Here is a 16,778-nt window from a genome sequence, read left to right as displayed (position 1 = left end):
TTAGCAGTAGGAATGTAATGATACTGCAGTATTGCCATCTAGTGGTGAAATAGTGTATTAACATAAGGAATGTAATAATATGGCAGTATTGCCATCTAGTGGTGAAATAGTGTATTAGCAGTAGGAATGTAATAATACTGCATTATTGCCATCTAGTGGTGAAATAGTGTATAAGCAGTAGGAATGTAATAATACTGCATTATTGCCATCTAGTGGTGAAATAGTGTATTAGCAGTAGGAATGTAATACTACTGCATTATTGCCATCTAGTGGTGAAATAGTGTATTAGCAGTAGGAATGTAATAATACTGCATTATTGCTATCTAGTGGTGAAATAATGTATAAGCAGTAGGAATGTAATAATACTGCATTATTGCCATCTAGTGGTGAAATAGTGTATTAGCAGTAGGAATGTAATAATATGGCAGTATTGCCATCTAGTGGTGAAATAGTGTATTGGCAGTAGGAATGTAATAATACTGCATTATTGCTATCTAGTGGTGAAATAGTGTATAAGCAGTAGGAATGTAATAATACTGCATTATTGCTATCTAGTGGTGAAATAGTGTATTAGCAGTAGGAATGTAATAATATGGCAGTATTGCCATCTAGTGGTGAAATAGTGTATTAGCAGTAGGCATGTAATAATACTGAAATATTGCCATCTAGTGGTGAAATAGTGTATTAGCAGTAAGATTGTAATAATACTGCAGTATTGCCATCTAGTGGTGAAATAGTGTATTAGCAGTAGGAATGTAATAATATGGCAGTATTGCCATCTAGTGGTGAAATAGTGTATTAGCAGTAGGAATGTAATAATACTGCATTATTGCTATCTAGTGGTGAAATAGTGTATAAGCAGTAGGAATGTAATAATACTGCATTATTGCCATCTAGTGGTGAAATAGTGTATTAGCAGTAGTAATGTAAAAATACTGCATTATTGCCATCTAGTGGTGAAATAGTGTATTAGCAGTAGGAATGTAATAATACTGCATTATTGCTATCTAGTGGTGAAATAGTGTATTAGCAGTAGGAATGTAATAATACTGCATTATTGCCATCTAGTGGTGAAATAGTGTATTAGCAGTAGGAATGTAATAATACTGCATTATTGCCATCTAGTGGTGAGATAGTGTATAAGCAGTAGGAATGTAATAATACTGCAGTATTGTCATCTAATGGTGAAATAGTGTATTAGCAGTAGGAATGTAATAATACTGCAGCATTGCCATCTAGTGGTGAGATAGTGTATTAGCAGTAGGAATGTAATGATATTGCAGTATTGCCATCTAGTGGTGAAATAGTGTATTAACAGTAGGAATGTAATACTACTGCAGTATTGCCATCTAGTGGTGAAATAGTGTATTAGCAGTAGGAATGTAATGATACTGCAGTATTGCCATCTAGTGGTGAGATAGTGGATTAGCAGTAGGAATGTAATGATACTGCAGTATTGCCATCTAGTGGTGAAATAGTGTATTAACATAAGGAATGTAATAATATGGCAGTATTGCCATCTAGTGGTGAAATAGTGTATTAGCAGTAGGAATGTAATAATACTGCATTATTGCCATCTAGTGGTGAAATAGTGTATAAGCAGTAGGAATGTAATAATACTGCATTATTGCCATCTAGTGGTGAAATAGTGTATTAGCAGTAGGAATGTAATACTACTGCATTATTGCCATCTAGTGGTGAAATAGTGTATTAGCAGTAGGAATGTAATAATACTGCATTATTGCTATCTAGTGGTGAAATAATGTATAAGCAGTAGGAATGTAATAATACTGCATTATTGCCATCTAGTGGTGAAATAGTGTATTAGCAGTAGGAATGTAATAATATGGCAGTATTGCCATCTAGTGGTGAAATAGTGTATTGGCAGTAGGAATGTAATAATACTGCATTATTGCTATCTAGTGGTGAAATAGTGTATAAGCAGTAGGAATGTAATAATACTGCATTATTGCTATCTAGTGGTGAAATAGTGTATTAGCAGTAGGAATGTAATAATATGGCAGTATTGCCATCTAGTGGTGAAATAGTGTATTAGCAGTAGGCATGTAATAATACTGAAATATTGCCATCTAGTGGTGAAATAGTGTATTAGCAGTAAGATTGTAATAATACTGCAGTATTGCCATCTAGTGGTGAAATAGTGTATTAGCAGTAGGAATGTAATAATATGGCAGTATTGCCATCTAGTGGTGAAATAGTGTATTAGCAGTAGGAATGTAATAATACTGCATTATTGCTATCTAGTGGTGAAATAGTGTATTAGCAGTAGGAATGTAATAATACTGCATTATTGCCATCTAGTGGTGAAATAGTGTATTAGCAGTAGGAATGTAATAATACTGCATTATTGCTATCTAGTGGTGAAATAGTGTATTAGCAGTAGGAATGTAATAATACTGCATTATTGCCATCTAGTGGTGAAATAGTGTATTAGCAGTAGGAATGTAATAATACTGCATTATTGCTATCTAGTGGTGAAATAGTGTATAAGCAGTAGGATGTAATAATACTGCATTATTGCCATCTAGTGGTGAAATAGTGTATAAGCAGTAGGAATGTAATAATACTGCATTATTGCTATCTAGTGGTGAAATAGTGTATTAGCAGTAGGAATGTAATAATACTGCATTATTGCCATCTAGTGGTGAAATAGTGTATTAGCAGTAGGAATGTAATAATATGGCAGTATTGCCATCTAGTGGTGAAATAGTGTATTAGCAGTAGGAATGTAATAATACTGCATTATTGCCATCTAGTGGTGAAATAGTGTATAAGCAGTAGGAATGTAATAATACTGCATTATTGCCATCTAGTGGTGAAATAGTGTATTGGCAGTAGGAATGTAATAATACTGCATTATTACTATCTAGTGGTGAAATAGTGTATAAGCAGTAGGAATGTAATAATACTGCATTATTGCCATCTAGTGGTGAAATAGTGTATAAGCAGTAGGAATGTCATAATACTGCATTATTGCTATCTAGTGGTGAAATAGTGTATTGCAGTAGGAATGTCATAATACTGCATTATTGCCATCTAGTGGTGAAATAGTGTATAAGCAGTAGGAATGTAATAATACTGCAGTATTGCCATCTAGTGGTGAAATAGTGTATAAGCAGTAGGAATGTAATAATACTGCATTGGGGCGGCGTGGCGAAGTTGGTAGAGTGGCCGTGCCAGCAATCGGAGGGTTGCTGGTTACTGGGGTTCAATCCCCACCTTCAACCATCCTAGTCACGTCCGTTGTGTCCTTGGGCAAGACACTTCACCCTTGCTCCTGATGGCTGCCGGTTAGCGCCTTGCATGGCAGCTCCCGCCATCAGTGTGTGAATGTGTGTGTGAATGGGTGAATGTGGAAATAGTGTCAAAGCGCTTTGAGTACCTTGAAGGTAGAAAAGCGCTATACAAGTATAACCCATTTATCATTTATCATTATTGCCATCTAGTGGTGAAATAGTGTATTAGAAGTAGGAATGTAATAATACTGCAGTATTGCCATCTAGTGGTGAAATAGTGTACTACTGTTTATTGAAGCACTCACACAAGCCAGTGTTGCGAGTACAAATCCTGAGTGGGTCACAAATGTTGATACACAGAATCCAGCATGTTTAGGTGAGACTTGCATGTTGAAAATGTCACCAAAGTCCAGTTGAAAGCCTTTTTCACACTAAAAGAGAAACGAGCATTTTCATGATGATATTCTAGTTTTTATTTATACTTTAATGCTTAGTATTATGTATTTTCCAGAGTAATGTGGGTGTAAATACAAAAATACATATACTGCTGCCATCATTGTTTCCTATATATATATATATAAATATATATATATTTATTAATTTTTTTATTTTTATTTTTTTTTTCAAATGTGCCCGAAAAGGCCATTAAAAAGTCGCTGCACTCTTCTTGACGATAGCCCGGATCAACAATTTCAACTGAGCTCATCGATTTCTCTGCGCTCGACTGCAACGCCTTGTTGCCATGCAGCTCGCTGCGACACCGGCTGACTAAGTCACTACTAGCAGCTTCTTGTGACAAATACGCACAAATAAGCAACAATTCATCCTTTTTCCTTTCCCCCCGCTTGACAGACTGTAAAGTAGGAGGACGTTTGAGTCACCAGGGAGGGATTTGTATTCTTTTACTCGCCTTTTACAGTCATAACGCGTGATACCGCCTGTCACCACTTGAGGGCGCCATTGCTCAGCCCGGGGAGCTGTCGGGCTTCCCCGTCAATGTCCGTCTTTCCTCCCCTTAGCCTTTTTTTTTTTTTTTTTTTTTTTTAACCGCGGTCCTCCCGCACGCTATCATTGACTCCTGTACTCCACGCCACTCCACTGTACTCGCACCCCCAACCAAGTGCGCACAGCCGCGCTCCACGCAGGCCGTTCATCATCAATCATGGCCGCCGGAGTACAGACCTAACTCCCGTCTTTCCTCCGGAGGGGAGGATTACTGTCATTTGGTCTTGTTTCGGGGGGCGGCGGCGGGGGAAAAGACCACTAAATCGGCCTGGTGACACATTTGAGAGGAGACAAGAAGATCCATGTGCTAACATGCAGCCGCCGCCGAGGAAGGTGAGACATCTCCATCAGTGCCGATATCGTCACAACAATGGAGCCTTTTTTTTTTTTTTTTTGCGATGAGGAGAGGAGACTTTTTATTTTTTTTGGGGGGGGGCGGGGGGGCAGCTCGCAGTGGGAATGTAATGTTCACCTTTTGCTGACACGATGGGACGTCCACGCGACGCGCAGCTGCGTGGGCTAACACAACAATGACCGCGTGATATCGATGACAATATCGATCCACTCTGCTGTTCATATTTTCAGCAGATGGCGTTTCTGTGAATGATTGACAGGACGTTAGCCAGGTCACGTGACTTGGTGCTAGCTAGCATGTGTGTTATGGAACCAGGACTATGGTGACTGTATTTATGGACTATGACTGTATGTGTGGTCTAGGACTATGGTGACTGTATGTGTGGTCTAGGACTATAGTGACTGTATTAATGGACTATGACTGTATGTGTAGTCTAGGACTATGATGACTGTATGTGTGGTCTAGGACTATGGTGACTGTATTTATGGACTATGACTGTATGTGTGGTCTAGGACTATGGTGACTGTATTTATGGACTATGACTGTATGTGTGGTCTAGGACTATGATGACTGTATGTGTGGTCTAGGACTATGGTGACTGTATGTGTGGTCTATGACTATGGTAACTGTATTGTTGTCTAGGACTATGATGACTGCATGTGTGGTTTAGGACTATGGTGACTGTATGTGTGGTCTAGGACTATGGTGTCTGTATGTGTGGTCTAGGACTATGGTGACTGTATGTGTGGTATAGGACTATGATGACTGTATGTGTGGACTATGACTATGGTGACTGCACGTATGGTCTATGACTATGGTGACTGCACATATGTTCTATGACTATGGTGACTGCATATATGGTCTATGACTATGGTGACTGCACATATGGTCTATGACTATGGTGACTGCATATATGGTCTGGGACTATGGTGACTGCACGTATGGTCTATGACTATGGTGACTGCACGTATGGTCTATGACTATGGTGACTGTATGTGTGGTCTATGACTATGATGACTGTATGTGTGGACTATGACTATGGTGACTGCATGTATAGTCTATGACTATGTTGATTGTATGTGTGGGCTATGACTATGGTGACTGCACGTATGGTCTATGACTATGGTGACTGCATGTATGGTCTATGACTATGGTGACTGCACGTATGGTCTATGACTATGGTGACTGCACGTATGGTCTATGACTATGGTGACTGCATGTATGGTCTATGACTATGGTGACTGCACGTATGGTCTATGACTATGGTGACTGCATGTATGGTCTATGACTATGGTGACTGCACGTATGGTCTATGACTATGGTGACTGCATGTATGGTCTATGACTATGGTGACTGCATGTATGGTCTATGACTATGGTGACTGCATGTATGGTCTATGACTATGGTGACTGCACGTAAGGTCTATGACTATGGTGACTGTATGTATGGTCTATGACTATGGTGACTGTATGTATGGTCTATGACTATGGTGACTGCACGTAAGGTCTATGACTATGGTGACTGCACGTATGGTCTATGACTATGGTGACTGCATGTATGGTCTATGACTATGGTGACTGCACGTAAGGTCTATGACTATGGTGACTGCACGTATGGTCTATGACTATGGTGACTGCATGTAAGGTCTATGACTATGGTGACTGCATGTATGGTCTATGACTATGGTGACTGCACGTATGGTCTATGACTATGGTGACTGCATGGTGACTGCATGTATGGTCTATGACTATGGTGACTGCATGTATGGTCTATGACTATGGTGACTGCACGTATGGTCTATGACTATGGTGACTGCATGTATGGTCTATGACTATGGTGACTGCATGTATGGTCTATGACTATGGTGACTGCATGTATGGTCTATGACTATGGTGACTGCATGTATGGTCTATGACTATGGTGACTGCACGTATGGTCTATGACTATGGTGACTGCATGTATGGTCTATGACTATGGTGACTGCACGTATGGTCTATGACTATGGTGACTGCATGTATGGTCTATGACTATGGTGACTGCATGTATGGTCTATGACTATGGTGACTGCATGTATGGTCTATGACTATGGTGACTGCATGTATGGTCTATGACTATGGTGTGCCTGTGTGATGATGATGATGCTTGTTGTTTTCTGGGAAGACCTTCAGTCTGTCCAGTGTCACACACACACACACACACACACACACACACACACACACACACACACGTGCACACACACACACACACACACACACGTGCACACACACACACACACACACACACGCACACACACACACACACGCACGCACGCGCACACAGACACACACACACACACACACACACACACACACACACACACACACACACACACACACACACACACACACACACACACACACACACACACACACACACACGTGCACACACACACACAAGCATGCTGACAGAGCCTTGTCCTAGACTGGTTTATTGATCCTGCTTTGGCTGAGAACACTGCAAAGTTCCATTTATGGTGTGTGTGTGTGTGTGTGTGTGTGTGTGTGTGTGTGTGTGTGTGTGTGTGCGTGCGTGTGCGCATGCGTGTGTGTGTGTGCATGTGCGTGTGTGTGTGCGCGCGTGTGTGTGTGTCTTCCTGAAATAGCTGCATGTGAGGCAAAGCAATTACCTCGGTGTGAACCACTGCACAGTTTCCTCTTAATTACAACACAGTCCCCGTGCGCGATGTGTGCTGTGTGTTCCTACTGGCCCTGAACGTGTGGTGTCACGCCTGCACAGCACCATGGTCACCATGGAGGCTGCACAGCACCTGGTCACCATGGAGGCTGCACAGCACCATGGTCACCATGGAGGGTCACCACTTTGTCTACAAATGCGTGAGCAAATTCTTGAACAGTTTAAGAAAAACCTTTCTCAACCAGCTATTGCAAGGAATTTAGGGATTTCACCATCTACGCTCCGTAATATCATCAAAGGGTTCAGAGAATGTGGAGAAATCACTGCACGTAAGCAGCTAAGCCCGTGACCTTCCATCCCTCAGGCTGTACTGCATCAAAAAGCGACATCAGTGTGTAAAGGATATCACCACATGGGCTCAGGAGCACTTCAGAAACCCACTGTCAGTAACTACAGTTGGTCGCTACATCTGTAAGTGCAAGTTAAAACTCTCCCATGCGAGGCGAAAACCGTTTATCAACAACACCCAGAAACGCCGTCGGCCTCGCTGGGCCTGAGCTCATCTAAGATGGACTGATACAAAGTGGAAAAGTGTTCTGTGGTCTGACGAGTCCACATTTCAAATTGTTTTTGGAAACTGTGGACGTCGTCAAAGAGGAAAAGAACCATCCAGATTGTTCTAGGCGCAAAGTGTAAAAGGCAGCATGTGTGATGGTATGGGGGTGTATTAGTGCCCAAGACATGGGTAACTTACACATCTGTGAAGGTGCCATTAATGCTGAAAGGTACATACAGCTTTTGGAGCGACATATGTCGCCATCCAAGCAACGTTACCATGGACGCCCCTGCTTATTTCAGCAAGACGATGCCAAGCCACGTGTTACATCAACGTGGTTTCATAGTAAAAGAGTGCGGGTACTAGACTGGCCTGCCTGTAGTCCAGACCTGTCTCCCATTGAAAATGTGTGGCACCTAAAATAGCACAAGGGAGACCCCCGGACTGTTGAACAACTTAAGCTGTACATCAAGCAAGAATGGGAAAGAATTCCACTTCCAAAATGTGTCTCCTCAGTTCCCAAACCTTTACTGAGTGTTGTTAAAAGGAAAGGCCATGTAACACAGTGGTGAACATTCCCTTTCCCCAACTACTTTGGCACGTGTTGCAGCCATGAAATTCTAAGTTAGTTATTATTTGCACCAAAAAAAATAAAGTTTATGAGTTTGAACATCGTTTTTTAAATAGAGCTGCTCCGTCCTAAGCAGCACATTTATTTAATATTTAGATTGCATTAAAAAAAACAACCTCCATCCCTCGTCATGTCTTTCTTCATGCCCGTGCTTCCTCTTCCTGGTCCCGCCTTGTGCTTCACAAGCATTGATAGCGGGACAAATCAAGTCAAGTAATAATCAACCTCTCCCTTCTTATCTTTCAAAGACACTCTCAGTGCAGTCTTGCTGTGTGCATGTTTGTGCCTTTGCTTGTTTGGTCTAGAACACTTCCTATTTGGCTGCCTGTTAATGTAGTGAGTACACACACACACACACACACACACACACACACACACACACACACACACACACACACACACACACACACACACACACACACACACACACACACACACACACACACACACACACACACACACACACACAACGACCTTCCCACTGACAGCATGGACGTGCCTGCATATTTAAGTTTTTTTTACAATCCTGCCTATTAGCATAGTACGGAGCCCCTAAAGGGACATGGGGGAATTTTTTTTTTTATAATTTTTTTTTTTTTAGACATAAAGTTATAAAAAAAATAAAATAATTGTTTTTATTTAAACTATCTCGTGCACACGAGAAAGTTTTACGTGCACACGAGATAGTTTTTTTTTGTGTGTACAAGATACATGTCTAAAAAAAAAAAGAAATAAAAATTGTTTACTTTTTATAAAGTTATAAAAAAAATCAAAAAAATGTTGTTTTTATTTAAACTATCTCGTGCACACGAGAAAGTTTTACGTGCACACGAGAAAGTTTTACGTGCACACGAGATAGTTTTTTTTGTGTGTACAAGATACATGTCTAAAAAAAAGAAAGAAATAAAAATAGTTTACTTTCTATAAAGTTATAAAAAAAATTTAAAAAATTTTTTTTTTATTTAAACTATCTCGTGCACACGAGAAAGTTTCTCGTGCGCACAAGATTGTTTTTCGTGTGCACGAGATACATGTCTAAAAAAAAAAAAACAAATAAAAATTGTCTACTTTTTATAAAGTTATAAAAAAAATTAAAAACATTTTTTATTTATTTAAACTACCTCGTGCACACGAGAAAGTTTCTCGTGCGCACAAGATAGTTTTTCGTGTGCACAAGATGTATGTCTAAAAAAAAAAAAAAAAAAATGTTTTTACTTTTTATAAAGTTATTAAAAATTTTTTTAAAAATTATATTTTTTTTATTTAAACTATCTCGTGCCCACGAGAAAGTTTCTCGTGGGCACGAGATAGTTTTTCGTGTGCACGAGATACATGTCTAAAAAAAAAAAAGAAATAAAAATTGTTTACTTTCTATAAAGTTATAAAAAAAATTAAAAATATATATTTTTTATTTAAACTACCTCGTGCACACGAGAAAGTTTCTCGTGCGCACAAGATAGTTTTTCGTGTGCACGAGATACATGTCTAAAAAAATAAAAAAAATAATTTTTTAAAACTTTTTATAAAGTTATTTAAAATTTTTTTAAAAATAATATTTTTTTTATTTAAACTATCTCGTGCCCACGAGAAACTTTCTCGTGGGCACGAGATGGTGTTTCGTGTGCACGAGATACATGTCTAAAAAAAGTAAAAAAAATAAAAAATTTTTACTTTTTCTAAAGTTATTAAAATTTTTTTTAAAAATAATATTTTTTTTATTTAAACTATCTCGTGCCCACGAGAAAGTTTTTCGTGTGTACAAGATACATGTCTAAAAAAATAAAAAGAAATACAAATTGTTTACTTTTTATAAAGTTATAAAAAAAAAAAAAATTATATTTTTTTTATTTAAACTACCTCGTGCACACGAGAAAGTTTCTCGTGCGCACAAGATAGTTTTTTGTGTGCACGAGATACATGTCTAAAAAAATAAAAAATAAATTAATTTTTTTACTTTTTATAAAGTTATTAAAAAATGTTTAAAAAATAATATTTTTTTAATTTAAACTATCTCGTGCCCACGAGAAAGTTTCTCGTGGGCACGAGATAGTTTTTCGTGTGCACGAAATACATGTCTAAAAAAATTTTTTTTTTTTTAAATTTTTAAAATTTTAATTTTTATAAAGTTATAATAACAAATTTTAAAAAAATATAAATGTATATATATATATATATATATATCTTTTAGCACGAGACACATGTCTAAAAAAAAAATATATATATATATATATTTTTTTAATTTTTTAAACATTTTTTGTATAACTTTATAAAAAGTTTCTCGTGCACACGAGATACAGTACATGTCTAAAAAAAATAAAAAATGAACATTTCCCCCATGTCCCTTTAGGGGCTCCGTATCATAGCATCTGCTGCGTACCAAAAAAAAAAAAAAAAAAGACCGTCTTCAAACACGACGCTTGTGTCTTTTTTAGTTGGTTAAAACTGCGCGGCATGAGGTGTCAAAATGAGCGCGTCACACGAGTGATTGACAAACGGACGGACGTGCACGATGATCAAGTGTTTGGTGGATTAATGGTAAATTTTGTTAACTGGAAGCGATCGCAGCACTTGGATGCAACCACCAGAGGCGCTGTTGAGCTGGAGCTGGATTAAAACTTTTGTAATGCGAGTCAAACAAATAGAATGGCTGGTGGTTAAAAGTACACTTACTGTGAATATAAACACTTTTTGTGTCTTTTATTTTTTTTACATTTTCCGATCTTCTCGAAATGTGTGATGGTGGGTTGGAGTGTTGGGTGTGACGCCACTGTATGACTAGTGCCGCTCCATTATCGCCCCCTTGTGGTGTAAAATTATAACCTCTCACATTCTCCGATCTTCCCAAAATGTGTGATGGTGGGTTGGAGTGTTGGGTGTGACGCCACTGTATGATTAGTGCCGCTCCATTATCGCCCCCTTGTGGTGTAAAATTATAACCTCTCACATTCTCCGATCTTCCCAAAATGTTTTGATGGTGTGTTGGATTGTTGGGTGTGACGCAACTGCATGACTAGTGCCACTCCATTATCGCCCCCTTGTGGTGTAAAATTATAACCTCACACATTCTCCAATCTTCTCAAACTTTTTGATGCTGCGTTGAATTGTTGGGTGTGACGCAACTGTATGACTACTGCCGCTCCATTATCGCCCCCTTGTGGTGTAAAATTATAACACTACACATGCTCCGATCTTCCTGACATTTTTCACAGTGGGTTGGAGTGTTGGGTGTGACGCAACTGCATGACTAGTGCCACTCCATTATCGCCCCCTTGTGGTGTAAAATTATAACACTACACATGCTCCAATCTTCCTGAAATTTTTCACATTGGGTTGGAGTGTTGGGTGTGACGCAACTGCATGACTAGTGCCACTCAATTATCGCCCCCTTGTGGTGTAAAGTTATAACATTACACATTCTCAGATCGTCTCGAAATTTTTGATGGTGGGTTGGAGTGTTGGGTGTGACGCAACTGCATGACTAGTGCCGCTCCATTATCGCCCCCTGGTGGTGTAAAGTTATAACATTACACATCCTCCGATCTTCTCGAAATTTTTGATGGTGGGCTGGAGTGTTGGGTGTGACGCAACTGCATGACTAGTGCCGCTTCATTTTTGCCCCCTTGTGGTGTGAAATTATAACATTACACATGCTCCGATCTTCCTGACATTTTTCACAGTGAGTTGGAGTGTTGGGTGTGACGCAACTGTTTGACTAGTGCCACTCCATTATCGCCCCCTTGTGGTGTAAAATTATAACACTACACATGCTCCAATCTTCCTGAAATTTTTCACATTGGGTTAGAGTGTTGGGTGTGACGCAACTGCATGACTAGTGCCACTCAATTATCGCCCCCTTGTGGTGTAAAGTTATAACATTACACATTCTCAGATCGTCTCGAAATTTTTGATGGTGGGTTGGAGTGTTGGGTGTGACGCAACTGCATGACTAGTGCCGCTCCATTATCGCCCCCTGGTGGTGTAAAGTTATAACATTACACATCCTCCGATCTTCTCGAAATTTTTGATGGTGGGCTGGAGTGTTGGGTGTGACGCAACTGCATGACTAGTGCCGCTTCATTTTTTCCCCCTTGTGGTGTGAAATTATAACATTACACATGCTCCGATCTTCCTGACATTTTTCACAGTGAGTTGGAGTGTTGGGTGTGACGCAACTGTTTGACTAGTGCCACTCCATTATCGCCCCCTTGTGGTGTAAAATTATAACACTACACATGCTCCAATCTTCCTGAAATTTTTCACATTGGGTTAGAGTGTTGGGTGTGACGCAACTGCATGACTAGTGCCACTCAATTATCGCCCCCTTGTGGTGTAAAGTTATAACATTACACATTCTCAGATCGTCTCGAAATTTTTGATGGTGGGTTGGAGTGTTGGGTGTGACGCAACTGCATGACTAGTGCCGCTCCATTATCGCCCCCTGGTGGTGTAAAGTTATAACATTACACATCCTCCGATCTTCTCGAAATTTTTGATGGTGGGCTGGAGTGTTGGGTGTGACGCAACTGCATGACTAGTGCCGCTTCATTTTTGCCCCCTTGTGGTGTGAAATTATAACATTACACATGCTCCGATCTTCCTGACATTTTTCACAGTGAGTTGGAGTGTTGGGTGTGACGCAACTGTTTGACTAGTGCCACTCCATTATCGCCCCCTTGTGGTGTAAAGTTATAACATTACACATTCTCTGATCTTCTCGAAACTTTTGATGGTGGGCTGGAGTGTTGGGTGTGATGCAACTGCATGACTACTGCCGCTCCATTATCGCCCCCTTGTGGTGTAAAATTATAACACTACACATGCTCCGATCTTCCTGAAATTTTTCACAGTGGGTTGAAGGGTTGGGTATGACGCAACTGCATGACTAGTGCCACTCCATTATCGCCCCCTTGTGGTGTAAAATTATAACATTACACATTCTCCGATCTTCTCGAAAATTTTGATGGTGGGCTGGAGTGTTGGGTGTGACGCAACTGCATGACTAGTGCCGCTCCATTTTTGCCTTCTTGTGGTGTAAAATTATAACATTACACATGCTCCGATCTTCTCAAAATTTTTGATGGTGGGCTGGAGTGTTGGGTGTGATGCAACTGCATGACTAGTGCCGCTCCATTTTTGCCCCCTTGTGGTGTAAAGTTATAACATTACACATTCTCCGATCTTCTCGAAAATTTTGATGGTGGGCTGGAGTGTTGGGTGTGACGCAACTGCATGACTAGTGCCACTCCATTTTTGCCCCCTTGTGGTGTAAAATTATAACATTACACATGCTCTGATCTTCCCGAAAGTTTTGCTGGTGGGTCAGGGCATGGGGAAGGACGCGGCCGCCTGCGTCATACCTGCCCGCCGACTCGCGTGAAGTCCGGGGTCCAGTGCTGCTCGTAGCTTTAATGTGTACTTGGGATCTGCATAAGTCCCGGAAATGTGAAATCATGAATCTGTTGGCGCTGGTCCGTCTTTGTTTGCCGCCACAGATCAAGGAAAGTGTGGGAAACAGCGGCGGCGGAACGCTAATGTGTGTGTTTGTGTCCCCGCTAGGTCAAAGTGACACAGGAGCTGAAGAACACGCACACAGACCAGCTGACAAGACTGCACTTTAAAAATCTGACTGAATGTGACCTGCTGGAAGACATGAGGTATGAAAAACACACTTTGCACCAGGATTTGACTTCTTAAAACCACTACCATGAATAGCCAAGATCCTCGGATGTTTATTCGATACCACAGTAAAAACTAACATTGGCTACTTCATTGAAAACGCTCTCAAACGGTTAAGGATTTAAAATCAACGAGCAACGACGGCATTTAAATAGCAGCAAAACAAACAATACTGCGCACATAAATATGATCATAATTAACAAGAATAGTCAACTATTTTAAAAAGAACAGCAGTATAAAAAACAAACAATATTATTGATATTTTTTTGAATTTAGTGGTAATATGATGTCATCATTTGTAATGAAATGAGCTAAAAAAAAAGGCTAAAACGACAAATATTTGTGTTTTTATTTATTAGTTTCAACATATCCGCCTTTTCTCATTACGTTACACCCTTTTTGCTCCGTTTTTCTCCATTTATAACGGCGGTGATGTTCACCAAAGGGCTGTTTGAAACAGCAAATATTATGAATTATGCATTTGATTATTGGAAATATTTTTTTGATGTACACAGTAAAAAAAAGAAAACATCTGTAGATTTTACAAGAAAAAAAATGGCAACTCATTTAGCGGAATTTTACGGTGGAATATACGGTGTTTTTACAACATATTACAGTCGTCATTTTTTTGTTTTCCATTTGCGGTAATACACCTTAAACACGACAACAAGAAACCGTCAGCTCAAACTTTTTTCTGTAAAAAAAAAAGTGTTCTTCTTTTCAATTTACAGTAATATGCTGTAAAAACCACTGTAAATATTACCGTAAAATGTATTTTAATTTTTACAGTGCACTATTCCATGGATAACTTGCTTTGTAATCAGAAGTCAAGCAGGTATTTAAGTATTTATTTTTATTTTGACAAAAAATGAAATTTAAACGTTTAAAATGTATGCAATTTCATGCCTTAAAAAACATTTGTGTTTGATATCATTTGCGAAACAAGCAGTCCTGCGGCGTGTTTACTTGTGTGTGTGATATCATGTGCGATACAAGCAGTTCGGTGGTGTCATTACTTGAGTGTGATATCATGTGCAATACAAGCAGTCCTGTGGCGTGTTTACTTGAGTGTGATATCATGAGCGATACCATAATTGCCATAATGAGCCTGGAGTGTTTCTTTACAAAAAAAAAAAGGACAAAAGGTCAGGAAAATGAAGGAATTTCCTGCCGCCTTCTTCCTGTTCCCTCCATCCTTTCCTCCCGGCCCAGTCCCTGATGTCACCACCTTGTTGACGGCCCTTTCATTTTCTCACATTTGCTCGTCTCTTTCTATCCGTGCATATTTCTGTGTTTTTTTTATGACAACAAGACCGAGCGCCTTCACACGCTCTCATTTGAAGTATCGATAATTCATAACGGCCCAACGTAATCCTCGCTTACTCTCGCATTCCATTTCTTTTACTCACGTTCTCACATTGTTTCAACCGGTGCTAAAGATAGACGCGTGGAAAATGTGTTTGTGTTTTGGAGTGATTGGGGAAAAAACAAAGACGGACAATCATAAAGGTACCAAAAAGTCCCCACACTGCAAAAAGTCAGTGTTCAAAAACAAGGGAAAAAAATACAAAAATTAGGGGTATTTTATTTGAACTAACAAATAAAATACCCCTAATTTTTGTATTTTTTCAGTGTATTTAAAAACAAGAAAAAAAATAAATAAAAATTAGGGGTATTATTTGAACTAACAAATGAAATACCCCTAATTCATTTATTTTTTTTCACTGATTTTCGCAGTGTGGAAATTACACATCCACCCACACTGCAAAAAGTCAGTGTTCAAAAACAAGAAAAGAAATTAGGGGTATTTTATTTGAACTAACAAATAAAATACCCCTAATTTTTGTATTTTTTGAGTGTATTTAAAAACAAGGAAAAAAATATACAAAAATGAGGTGTATTATTTGAACTAACAAATAAAATACCCCTAATTTATTTTTTATTTTTTTCACTGTTTTTCGCAGTGTGGAAATTACACATCCACCCACACTGCAAAAAGTCAGTGTTCAAAAACAAGAAAAAAAATTAGGGGTATTTTATTTTAACAAACAAATAAAATACCCCTAATTTTTGTATTTTTTCTGTGTATTTAAAAACAAGAAAAAAAATTACAAAAATTAGGGGTAGTATTTGAACTAACAAATGAAATACCCCTAATTTATTTTATTTTTTTTCACTGTTTTTCGCAGTGTGGAAATTACACATCCACCCACACTGCAAAAAGTCAGTGTTCAAAAACAAGAAAAAAAATTAGGGGTATTTTATTTGAACTAACAAATAAAATACCCCTATTTTTTTTATTTTTTCAGTGTTCAAAAACAAGAAAAAAAAAATACAAAAATTAGGGGTATTATTTCAACTAACAAATAAAATACCCCTAATTTTTGTATTTTTTTTCTTGTTTTTGAACACTGACTTTTTGCAGTGTGGAAATTACACATCCACCCACACTGCAAAAAGTCAGTGTTCAAAAACAAGAAAAAAAATTAGGGGTATTTTATTTGAACTAACAAATAAAATACCCCTAATTTTTGTATTTTTTCAGTGTATTTAAAAACAAGGAAAAAAAATATACAAAAATTAGGGGTAGTATTTGAACTAGGGCTGCAACAACTAATCGATTAC

General features: G+C 38.8%; 1 protein-coding gene across 2 annotated transcripts in view; it reads left to right on the top strand.

Annotated features, from left to right (window-relative positions):
• The first annotated feature begins 4,320 nt into the window (after positions 1–4,320).
• Positions 4,321–16,778, top strand: part of LOC133663046 (F-BAR and double SH3 domains protein 2-like) — a 129,801-nt gene continuing 117,343 nt past the window's right edge. For both annotated transcript variants that reach the window (XM_062067228.1, XM_062067227.1), the window contains exons 1-2: positions 4,321–4,595; positions 14,034–14,131. In XM_062067228.1, coding sequence (XP_061923212.1) covers positions 4,575–4,595; positions 14,034–14,131 — 119 coding nt within the window. In that variant the 5' untranslated portion in view covers positions 4,321–4,574. The remainder of the gene's footprint in view (positions 4,596–14,033; positions 14,132–16,778) is intronic.

This window comes from Entelurus aequoreus, linkage group LG13 (genome assembly GCF_033978785.1).
Source record: "Entelurus aequoreus isolate RoL-2023_Sb linkage group LG13, RoL_Eaeq_v1.1, whole genome shotgun sequence".
Lineage (NCBI taxonomy): Eukaryota > Metazoa > Chordata > Actinopteri > Syngnathiformes > Syngnathidae > Entelurus > Entelurus aequoreus.
Note: the sequence above shows the minus strand (reverse complement) of the source record. Positions and strands in the feature narration are given on the sequence as shown.